Source organism: Ranitomeya imitator, chromosome 2 (genome assembly GCF_032444005.1).
Source record: "Ranitomeya imitator isolate aRanImi1 chromosome 2, aRanImi1.pri, whole genome shotgun sequence".
NCBI classification, from domain to species: domain Eukaryota; kingdom Metazoa; phylum Chordata; class Amphibia; order Anura; family Dendrobatidae; genus Ranitomeya; species Ranitomeya imitator.
This window is the reverse complement of record NC_091283.1, coordinates 795986072-795998626: the sequence shown is the minus strand read 5'-3', so window position 1 is coordinate 795998626 and position 12555 is coordinate 795986072. Positions and strand designations below refer to the sequence as shown.

The following is a 12555-nucleotide window of genomic DNA, read 5'->3' as shown; positions in this document are numbered from 1 at the left end:
TCTGTGGTCCCCACCTGCAGAACCACTCCTTTATTGAGGGTGTCTTGATAATTGCCAATAATTTCCATCTGTTGTCTATTCCATTTGCACAACAGCATGTGAAATTGATAGTCAAACAGTGTTGCTTCCTAAGTGGACTGTTTGATTTCACAGAAATTTGATTTACTTGGACTAGATAGTCACAAGCCATCAAAGAACTGCTTACATTTTTGCGCCAGAAGCAGTGTGAAAGACTGGTGGAAAGCATGTAAAGAAGCATGAAAGCTGTGATTACAAATCATGGTCATTCAACAAAATATTGATTTCTGAACTCTTCCTGAGTTAAAACATTAGTATTGTTGTTTCTAAATGATTATGTACTTATTTTCTTTGTATTATTTGAGGTCTGAAAGCACTGAGGTTTTTTTTTTGTTTGTTTTTTTTATTTTTACCATTTTTCTTTGTCAGAAAAAAATACAAAAATTATTGCTTGGAAATTCGGAGACATGTTGTCAGAAGCTTATAGAGTAAATGAACAATTTACATTTTACTAAAAAAATATACCTATGAATAAAAAATAAGCATATTTGGAATCGTCGCATCAGTAAAAGTCTAATTGATCAAAATATACATGTAATATTAACCAATACGGGAAATGCAATAAAATGTTGTAAAAAAAAAAATGGCAAAAATTACAACTTTCAAATTTTTTTCACCCTTTAAAAGACCTGTGGGCAGGTCATTTTCACAGCGCAATGAACACCATAAATATAATACCCCAAAACCAATGTTAGAATTGCATTTCTTTTTCACCGTTTCAGTACACTTTTCTTTTTTGTTTTCCATTATATTGTATGTTCAAATGAATGATGTCACTCAAGACTATGACTTGTCGCCGGAAAAATAACAAAAGTGGCTTTTGGAAGATGGGGAAGAAAAAGCGAGAGCGCAAAAGCGAAAGCTAGTCAAGGCGAGAAGGGATTAATAATAGATTTGTGTAGTTACATATCCTACACATAACATTTTATTAAATGTGAAAAATCATCAATGATTCAGATAAAAGATCAATTGCCACTGATTTTGAAATCTAGATTTTCTGGCTAATTACAACAAATAGTAAAACAACACATCCCAAAGTTTATCACAGAATTTCTATAAAATTACGGTACTTCTTCAACCTTCATTCTTTTCTGAAGCCCTAGAGTCAAAAGCCAATATTTTTTTACTGAGTTCAAACCAAACACTTCTATAGATTTTTTTTTTCAAATATATACAAGACGGTATAAACACAGCGTTATATAAACAGTATAGTAAACAGTACATAAGTAACATGTCAGGATAAAGTAAACCAGAAAAAAAAATCATGGAGAGGGGTACAGTAATTTATACGAAATAGCCCAGTAAATAGCTTGAATTACGTGAATTGTGAATGTTCTCAGAAAGACTATTATCACAGTTTTATTACAAGAAAAACACTTTTTTGGAGCATACACTTTTTAAAGGGAACCTGTCAGCAGGATTGTGCACAGTATCCTACAGACAGTGTCAGGTCGTGGCCGTTATACTGATTACAATGATACCTGGTGATGAAATCCATCTTGTGGTTGTTGTTTAATATTCATTTTCAGCTTTGGATTAATAATATGCTCGTGCTCCAGGGTGGCCTGTGGGGGGACGACATTTTTTTTTCTTCTTTACCAAGATGGCTCCGCCGGCGCATGCACAATAGCAGCTATCAGATCTTTATACACACTGATAGCTGCTACTGCGCAGGCGCCATTTTCAAATTGATTTTATTTATTTTTTGTACTTGATCAATAACATGAAGAACAGTGTTTACTAGAACACTACACATGCAATTATGCTGCAGCGCAGGAGGCAAGGCTGGCATCTGCCCGCAAAAGGTTTTTTTTTCTCTTCAGTATGTACAGATATTCATTATATAATCTAGGGGGCAGGTCAGTGAGGGGTCAGGGACCTGTCAGCAGTCTGCATTATGAATACCTAATCAGAGCACCACATGAAGACCCCACACAGGCCACCCTGAAGCACAAGCGTATCATTAACTCAAAACTGAAAATAAAGATCAGACAACAACCACAAGACGGATTTCCTCACCATCATTGTAATCAGTATAACGGTGCCGACCTGACACTGTCTGTAGGTTACTGTGCACAATCCTGCTGGCAGGTTCGCTTTAAAACATTAGGGCTCAGGAACATATGCAGGATTTTTATAAAAGATACACAAGCATCCACATACGCGGACTGTCATATACTTATATACATACAGTGCCTTGAAAAAGTATTCATACCCTGAGAACATTTCAACATGGTTTTCATGTTATACCCACAAACTTAAAACTTTTTTTTTTTTTTTTTTACACATTTTAAAAATCTAAATCTGAAAATTGTGAAGTGCATTTGTATTTAGTCCCCATTAGTTAATACTTTATATGATCACCTTTAGCTGCAATCTCTGCTGCAAGTCTTTTGGGGTATGCCTCTACTAGATTTGCACATCAAGAGGCTGACATTTTCTCACATTCTTCTTTGCAAACCAGCTCAGTGAGATTGGATGGAGGCGTCTGTGAACTGCAATTTTCAAGTCTCGCCAGGCATTCTCAATAGGATTTAGGTCTGGACCGTGACTGGGCCCTTCACACACATGAATATGCTTTGATCTAAACCATCCATTGCAGCTCTGTCCTGCATGAAGGTGAACCTACTCCCCAGTCTCAAGTCTTTTTCAGCCTTCAAGGCCACGTGCACACGTGGAGTATTATTTGGTGAGTTGTATTTTACAAATACTTGCTACTTTGTGTAGGTAAATCACATAAAATCCAAATAAAATACATTTAACTTTGTGTGTGTAACATGAAAAAATGTGGACAAGTTCACATGAAAAAATGTGGACAAGTTCACGGGGTGTAACCGTCCATTCTTCTGGCAGCTTCCGTTTGGAGGGCGAATATTATGTGATATATGTTTTGGACATGTAGTTGGATGCATTGGTGTGACCTACCAGAAGAAGGGAAGGACGTGACCTGAATTCACCCAGAAATGTCATGAATTGGTGTAAATTATTAGGACCAAAGTAAGCTAACTCATAGATGTAGCCTGTTCACTTCAATGAGGGGTAAAGAAGCCATGGTTTTTTGTAACTTATACATCTCCTTAAATGCAATGAATAATTTATATTTCCATAAAGCTAATTGTATAGGCCTAGGTGGAAAGGTGAATTTATGAGATGACTGTACCTGTAAAACTGTAGCATGCACCCGGTGATCGCCATCCCTCCTGGAACCTGGAACGACATCCTTCCAATTAGGTTCATCTTGTCGCCGGTGTCCGGGTGGAAAGCAGAATCATATAGCTTCTTGGCGTAATGGAGTTGTTCAACACTGGTGCCGGGAGGAGTCACACCTGCTCTGAACACAGAATACACAGTCTAATCTGGTCTGAAAGATAATTATTTATATTAATAAATTATTACTATGAGTGAATTCGGTGCACTTAGATGGAGACCCTACATTTTACCCTATAAGGAAGTGTAAGCAGCAATGACAACCTGCAGAAAACCATAGTAAAACAACATAAAAAACAAAAACACAAAGCACTGAAATGTGACATATAAGCAGATGGTGGAGGAAAGGCAGAGACATTAGGGACCCTATGGAGAAATTACCTTTTACTGCAGGTTTGTTACCACAAAGTTATGCAAGTATATGACACCTTCCTGTAATACAGACAGTGTATAGGACTAAGGGCACTGACATATTTGTCGAAAAGACACAATATACCAAAACATTGCCCATGGAGGTTCAGAGTGAATCGGTACCAAATTGATCATTTCTTGTTTATTGATTCTATTTTCAAGCAAGGTGCCCAAATACAAGGCCAATTGTTTGCATGAGAGGAAGCCGCAAGATTCCCTTTGATAAAATGGGCATAAACGTATGGCATTGAAAATGCTTCTGTCTTTGGGCCCAAACTCAAAATCCCACACAGGACTTCCAAGGGTCTTTACGAATATTATTTTTCTCACACAGGCCCATGGGACCTTTTGGCTCCTTCTAAGCTCCAGGGTCCAATTGGAAGTGTAAACCCAGCACCCACTATAATGACATCCTTAAATACCAATGATAAAGAGCACGGAAGGAATGGGAAGAGGAAATTTGCTGGGTTCTATTTACATAGCGGATATTTCCATGGAGAAAATACCAGGGCTTCTAATTTCTGACCCCTTTTAAGATACAGACTTTACACATTGGATGCAGGCCTTTACAAAATTTGGGTCTTTTTTTCTGAAAGTGCCAAAATTTGGGACTAATCTGTGCCAAATTGGTTCAGTTCAGCTAAGCGTCCATATGTTGTTAATGGAGAGATGGGAGTGAGGCACAATCATATAGCTCATATAGCTGTCATAAAGGATTATTTCTTCCCTTCCTGCATCGGTCAAACAACTCATTCATAAGGGCCCTTATAGTTGGGTATGGCAGACAACCTGATGTGTGGGGGGTTTTTTCACTCTCCCCTTGTTTTTGGGGTGGAGTAGGGTCCGTCTGTTGGAATTTCACTGAACCATCATTTTGTTTTCTGGGGTGATAAAGCTTTTCCAGAAAATTTTTCTCCTCTCTCCCCATTGGAGCCAAATGAACGCTCAGCCGATCTGAGCACTGGTGTATATGGGGGGAGTTGGGAGAGACAGGTGTGGTCCAAAGGAATGTATGGCCAGATTTAGCTGTTCGATCTCTAGGATGAGGAGTACAGGGATTCAGACCTAAGAGGACTTTTGGTGGGGTACTTTTTTAAACCTGCTTTTTTGTCTTTATTAATATTATCAATCAGAAAGTCATTATTAATAGCAGTAATTAACATTACGACATTAGGAGACGTCTCCCCATTTTTAGTGGAAGACTCATGGACAATCCAGTACAGTTGGCTAGTACTCTAGATCTCTAAAAGTAGATCTCTTAGTACAGTCGCACATCTTCCAGGCCTTTACTGGTTATTTTTATGAAAAAATATATATAAAAACCAGTAAGAAAAATAGAAAAAAAAAATCAGGCCCACATTTATCAAAACTGTCTGAGTAAAACTTGCCTTGTTTACCAGAGCAACCAATCACAGCTGAGCTTTAATTTCTTTAATTGCTGTTGAAAAATAAAAGCTGCAGCGTGATTGGCTGTTCTATTCAACAAGGCCGGGTTTTACTCTTAGTTGTCAGATGAGGCCTAATGTGCAGTTACCCATAGCAACCAACCAAAATACAGCTGGTTACCATTTTGTTGTGATATAATAATAATACGGTTGATAAAATTTCTCTGTTAATATTGTTCTGCTTGATAAGGGGCTTTGTTGCAGGGTTTTAATTAGCTGCAAAGTGAATTTCTAAGTGACAGAACCTCTTTAATGGATTTCACAGCAAAAAAAAAGCCGATCATTAAAATCTGACAGGTTTATTGATCTATCCCAGCACTAGAGATGTTTTGATACCCAGCTGTCCTTGTGTTGCCTAGCAACTCTCTACCTGCATTACATTAACTCTAAAAAGTCAGGAACAAATTAATTTCATACCAGTCGCTCCCACACGCTTTCCGTTTTTCAAGGCGTTTCTCCTTTGTTTTCAAGCAATTTGAAGAAGTGCTTTTAAAATATCGTATGCACAGCAGATTTCTGTATAAATTACACTCGTTAAACTGTAACCCTTCTGTAGCCAGGAGTCCCCAGTGCTCCTCTGCCCTCTTTCTGGAGGGGTGCATTTTAGAGGTGAAGATTTCATTATTGTGCAGTTTACTTCCATTTTTCCCATAACGAGCAACATATTTAAATTGGTCTTTCCTAATAAAATTCCATTTTAAAAGTATGTATTATTTTTATTTTTTTTAGAAAAAAAATGGACAGAAATGGTAAAATATGTGATTTCCTTTTAAACTCAAATATATTTTAGGTGCTATGAAAAGAATCACAACAAATTAATCCTTAAATTCTCTAGTAGAGATATTAAATACTTGAAATTTACCCAACCCATAAAGCCAAAAAAATAAATACGGTATTAAAAAGATTGCGTTTTCTTTAATTTGGGGATTTTATTTTATTATTAGAAAAAAGAATCTTACAATTTTTGCCATTAGACCTAATAATAGACTCATGCTCCCTGCTCTTTTCAGCAGCCTCATGAACATGAGCAGCATTAAACTGCATCTGATCCTATTGACTGTTTTTTTCTGGGAATGCTGATTTGGTTATCAGTCATTGTAAAGAGAGGAGCAAGTGAGCTGTGACCATCACCAAGAGGTTACTTTTTATTGCAATCCTGTCTGTGATGATAATGACTGCTGAAAAGTCTTCTATATTGAACAGGAAGTGAGAGTCTAAAATTAGTCTTAGTGGACAGTGTAAGGCTATGTGCCCACGTTGCCGAATAGAAGCAGGCTTTTCGTCATCAAAACCACACACCCTTGCCAAGGAAAACGCATGCGGATTTTGATGCGTTTTTTGACGTTTTTCATGCGTTTTTTTCTAAGTGTTTTTGAAGCTTTTCTGAGCACAAATAAAGTTGGACAAAAAAGAGGCTACTTTGAGGTCATTTCCTAGTCCAACCCCTCTTCTCCATTGTATTTTTTTGTTGGATTCAAGATGCCACAAGATCATACCAGCCATCATCCAGGAAGACGGGAATGATCTGGGATTCTCGTCTTCCTGGATTATGTGTTGTGAATTCTGTGGCTGAGTTCACTTCTGTGGTCACAAGTGGTATTGCAGTCTCTGGGCTTCCTCCCTCAGGTGTTTTGGTGAGCTCGTTGGCTGCCTTGCTATTTAGCTCCACCTGAGTCTGTCTTCCTTGCTCCTTGTCAATGTTCCAGTGTTGGATCTGAGCTACTGCATCTTTCCTTGGGCCTGCTGCTCTGCTAGATAAGTGCTTCTAGTTTGTTTTCTGTTTTTTTCTGTCCAGCTTGCTATTGTCTTTTGCTGGAAGCTCTGAGAAGCAGAGGGGTGCACCGCCGTGCTGTTAGTTCGGCACGGTGGGTCTTTTTGCCCCTTTGCGTGGTTTTCGTTTTAGGGTTTTTTGTAGGCTGCATAGTTCTCTTTGCTATCCTCGCTCTGTCTAGAATATCGGGCCTCACTTTGCTGAATCTATTTCATTCCTACGTTTGTCTTTTCATCTTGCTAACAGTCATTATATGTGGGGGGCTGCCTATTCCTTTGGGGTATTTCTCTGAGGTAAGTCAGGCTTGTATTTCTATCTTCAGGCTAGTCAGCTCCTCAGGCAGTGCCGAGTTGCATAGGTAGTTGTTAGGCGCAATCCACTGCTGCTTATAGTTGTGTGAGGATAGATCAGGTACTGCAGTCTACAGAGATTCCACGTCTCAGAGCTCGTCCTATTGTTTTTGGTTATTGCCAGATCTCTGTATGTGCGCTGATTACTGCACGCTGTGTTGCCTGATTGCCAGCCATAACAGTACAAGGAGCCACACCAATGATTCCCAATAGAGGGAAAAAAGAAATCCTGACATCATTTTTTTTTCTTAGCTCTGTCTTCAGTCTTTTTTTTCCCCTAGACATTAGAGTGCTTCAGGACACAGCTGTGGACATGGATATTCAGGCTCTGTGCTCCTCAATGGATAATCTCGTTGTAAATGTACAAAAGATTCAAGATACTATTGATCAGAAATCGATGCTAGAACCAAGAATTCCGATTCCTGATTTGTTTTTTGGTGACAGAACTAAGTTCCTGAGCTTCAGAAATAATTGTAAGCTATTTTTGGCCTTGAAACCTCATTCTTCTGGTAATCCTATTCAACAGGTTTTGATTATTATTTCTTTTTTGCGCGGCGACCCACAGGACTGGGCGTTTTCTCTTGCACCAGGAGATTCTGCATTGAGTAATGTTGATGCATTTTTCCTGGCGCTCGGATTGCTTTACGATGAGCCTAATTCAGTCGATCAGGCTGAGAAAAATCTGCTGGCTTTATGCCAGGGTCAGGATGATGTAGAAGTATATTGTCAGAAATTTAGGAAATGGTCAGTACTCACTCTGTGGAATGAATCTGCACTAGCGGCTTTGTTCAGAAAGGGTCTCTCTGAAGCTCTTAAGGATGTAATGGTGGGATTTCCTATGCCTGCTGGTTTGAATGAGTCTATGTCCTTGGCCATTCAGATCGGTCGTCGCTTGCGCGAGCGTAAATCTGTGCACCATCTGGCGGTACTGCCTGAGAGTAAACCTGAGCCTATGCAGTGCGACAGGACTATGACTAAAGTAGAACGGCAAGAACACAGACGTCTGAACAGACTGTGTTTCTATTGTGGTGATTCTACTCATGCTATTTCTAATTGTCCTAAACGCACTAGGCGGTTCGATAGCTCTGCCGTTATTGGTACTGTACAGTCCAAATTCCTTTTGTCCATTACCTTAATGTGCTCTTTGTCATCGTATTCTGTCATGGCGTTTGTGGATTCAGGCGCTGCCCTGAATCTGATGGATTTGGATTATGCTAAACGTTGTGGATTTTTCTTGGAGCCTTTGCGGTGTCCTATTCCGTTGAGAGGAATTGATGCTACACCTTTGGCCAAGAATAAGCCTCAGTACTGGGCCCAGCTGACCATGTGCATGGCTCCTGCACATCAGGAAGTTATTCGCTTTCTGGTACTGCATAATTTGCATGATGTGGTCGTGTTGGGGTTGCCATGGCTACAAACCCATAATCCAGTATTGGATTGGAACTCTATGTCGGTAACCAGCTGGGGTTGTCAGGGAGTACATGGTGATGTTCCATTTTTGTCTATTTCGTCATCCATTCCTTCTGACATCCCAGAGTTCTTGTCGGACTTTCAGGATGTATTTGAAGAGTCCAAGTCTGATGCCCTACCTCCGCATAGGAATTGTGATTGTGCTATCGATTTGATTCCTGGTAGTAAATTCCCTAAGGGTCGTTTATTTAATTTGTCCGTACCTGAACACACCGCTATGCGCAGTTATGTGAAGGAGTCCCTGGAGAAGGGACATATTCGCCCATCGTCGTCACCATTGGGAGCAGGGTTCTTTTTTGTAGCCAAGAAGGATGGTTCGCTAAGACCGTGTATTAATTACCGCCTTCTTAATAAGATCACTGTTAAGTTTCAGTATCCCTTGCCATTGATTTCTGACTTGTTTGCTCGGATTAAGGGGGCTAGTTGGTTTACTAAGATTGATCTTCGTGGTGCGTATAATCTGGTGAGAATCAGGCAGGGAGATGAATGGAAAACGGCATTTAATACGCCCGAGGGTCATTTTGAGTATCTGGTGATGCCGTTCGGACTTGCCAATGCTCCATCTGTTTTTCAGTCTTTTATGCATGACATTTTCCGTGAGTATCTGGATAAATTCTTGATTGTTTACTTGGATGACATTTTGATCTTCTCAGATGATTGGGAGTCTCATGTGAAGCAAGTCAGAATGGTTTTCCAGGTACTGCGTGCTAATTCCTTGTTCGTGAAGGGATCAAAGTGTCTCTTCGGTGTGCAGAAAGTTTCATTTTTGGGGTTCATCTTTTCCCCTTCTACTATCGAGATGGATCCGGTTAAGGTTCAGGCCATCCAGGATTGGACTCAGCCGACATCTCTAAAAAGTCTGCAGAAATTCCTGGGCTTTGCTAATTTTTATCGTCGCTTCATCTGTAATTTTTCTAGCATTGCCAGACCATTGACCGATTTGACCAAGAAGGGTGCTGATTTGGTTAATTGGTCTTCTGCTGCCGTGGAAGCTTTTCAGGAGTTGAAGCGTCGTTTTTGCTGTGCCCCTGTGTTGTGTCAACCTGATGTTTCTCTTCCGTTCCAGGTCGAGGTTGATGCTTCTGAGATTGGTGCAGGGGCGGTTTTGTCACAGAGAGGTTCTGGTTGCTCAGTGTTCAAACCATGTGCTTTCTTTTCCAGGAAATTTTCTGCTGCTGAGCGTAATTATGATGTGGGCAACCGAGAGTTGCTGGCCATGAAGTGGGCATTCGAGGAGAGGCGTCATTGGCTTGAGGGTGCTAAGCATCGCGTGGTGGTATTGACTGATCATAAGAACTTGACTTATCTCGAGTCTGCCAAGCGCTTGAATCCTAGACAGGCCCGTTGGTCGTTATTTTTTGCTCGTTTTGATTTTGTGATTTCATACCTTCCGGGCTCTAAAAATGTGAAGGCGGATGCTCTGTCTAGGAGTTTTGTGACCGACTCTCCGGGGTTATCTGAGCCGGCGAGTATCCTCAAGGAAGGAGTCATTGTGTCTGCCATCTCCCCTGATTTGCGGAGAGTGTTGCAGAAATTTCAGGCTAATAAACCTGATCGTTGTCCGGCCGAGAAACTGTTCGTCCCTGATAGGTGGACTAGTAAAGTTATCTCTGAACTTCATTGTTCGGTGCTGGCCGGTCATCCAGGAATCTTTGGTACCAGGGAGTTGGTTGCTAGATCCTTCTGGTGGCCATCTCTGTCACGGGATGTGCGTGCTTTTGTGCAGTCCTGTGGAATTTGTGCTAGGGCTAAGCCCTGCTGTTCACGTGCCAGTGGGTTGCTTTTGCCCTTGCCGGTCCCGAAGAGGCCTTGGACACATATTTCGATGGATTTCATTTCTGACCTTCCCGTTTCTCAAAAAATGTCGGTCATTTGGGTGGTCTGTGATCGCTTTTCTAAAATGGTCCATCTGGTGCCTTTGGTTAAATTGCCTTCCTCCTCTGATTTGGTGCCTTTGTTCTTCCAGCATGTGGTTCGTTTACATGGCATTCCTGAGAATATTGTTTCTGACAGAGGTTCCCAGTTTGTCTCGAGGTTCTGGCGAGCCTTTTGTGGTAGGATGGGCATTGACCTATCTTTCTCCTCGGCCTTCCATCCTCAGACTAATGGCCAGACCGAACGAACCAATCAGACCTTGGAAACATATCTGAGATGTTTTGTTTCCGCTGACCAGGATGATTGGGTGTCATTTTTGCCGTTGGCTGAGTTCGCCCTTAATAATCGGGCCAGCTCGGCTACCTTGGTCTCTCCATTTTTCTGCAATTCTGGGTTCCATCCTCGTTTCTCTTCAGGACAGGTTGAGTCTTCGGACTGTCCTGGTGTGGATTCTGTGGTGGACAGGTTGCAGCAGATCTGGACTCAGGTAGTGGACAATTTGACCTTGTCCCAGGAGAAGGCTCAGCTTTTCGCTAATCGCAGACGCCGTGTGGGACCCCGACTTCGTGTTGGGGATTTGGTTTGGTTATCTTCTCGTCATATTCCTATGAAGGTTTCCTCTCCTAAATTTAAACCTCGTTTTATTGGTCCGTATAGGATTTCTGAGATTCTCAATCCGGTGTCTTTTCGTCTGACCCTCCCAGACTCCTTTTCCATACATAATGTATTCCATAGGTCGTTGTTGAGGAGATACGTGGCACCTATGGTTCCATCTGTGGAGCCTCCTGCCCCTGTTTTGGTGGAGGGGGAATTGGAGTATATTGTGGAGAAGATTTTGGATTCTCGTGTCTCTAGACGGAAACTCCAGTATCTGGTCAAATGGAAGGGTTATGCTCAGGAAGATAATTCCTGGGTTTTTGCCTCTGATGTCCATGCCCCAGATCTTGTTCGTGCCTTTCATGTGGCTCATCCTGGTCGGCCTGGGGGTTCTGGTGAGGGTTCGGTGACCCCTCCTCAAGGGGGGGGTACTGTTGTGAATTCTGTGGCTGAGTTCACTTCTGTGGTCACAAGTGGTATTGCAGTCTCTGGGCTTCCTCCCTCAGGTGTTTTGGTGAGCTCGTTGGCTGCCTTGCTATTTAGCTCCACCTGAGTCTGTCTTCCTTGCTCCTTGTCAATGTTCCAGTGTTGGATCTGAGCTACTGCATCTTTCCTTGGGCCTGCTGCTCTGCTAGATAAGTGCTTCTAGTTTGTTTTCTGTTTTTTTCTGTCCAGCTTGCTATTGTCTTTTGCTGGAAGCTCTGAGAAGCAGAGGGGTGCACCGCCGTGCTGTTAGTTCGGCACGGTGGGTCTTTTTGCCCCTTTGCGTGGTTTTCGTTTTAGGGTTTTTTGTAGACTGCATAGTTCTCTTTGCTATCCTCGCTCTGTCTAGAATATCGGGCCTCACTTTGCTGAATCTATTTCATTCCTACGTTTGTCTTTTCATCTTGCTAACAGTCATTATATGTGGGGGGCTGCCTATTCCTTTGGGGTATTTCTCTGAGGTAAGTCAGGCTTGTATTTCTATCTTCAGGCTAGTCAGCTCCTCAGGCAGTGCCGAGTTGCATAGGTAGTTGTTAGGCGCAATCCACTGCTGCTTATAGTTGTGTGAGGATAGATCAGGTACTGCAGTCTACAGAGATTCCACGTCTCAGAGCTCGTCCTATTGTTTTTGGTTATTGCCAGATCTCTGTATGTGCGCTGATTACTGCACGCTGTGTTGCCTGATTGCCAGCCATAACAATTATGGGATGCTCATAGGATGGCATGATGGGATGCCCATGATGTCACTTCCCATTTGCTGCGGTTTTGATTTAAAGAACCGCAGCAAATGTGCTTGACATCCGCAAATGGTTTTAATATTTGCGGATTTCAAGCGTTCCAATACAAGTCTTTGGCGGCGGAATTACCG

The 12555-nt window shown here is 41.7% G+C and overlaps 1 protein-coding gene across 1 annotated transcript in view; it reads right to left on the bottom strand.

Moving 5' to 3' along the window:
* Window positions 1–12555, bottom strand: part of SFXN2 (sideroflexin 2) — an 89607-nt gene that overhangs the window by 53388 nt on the left and 23664 nt on the right. The window contains exon 3 of the mRNA XM_069753716.1: window positions 3239–3409. Coding sequence (XP_069609817.1) covers window positions 3239–3409 — 171 coding nt within the window. The remainder of the gene's footprint in view (window positions 1–3238; window positions 3410–12555) is intronic.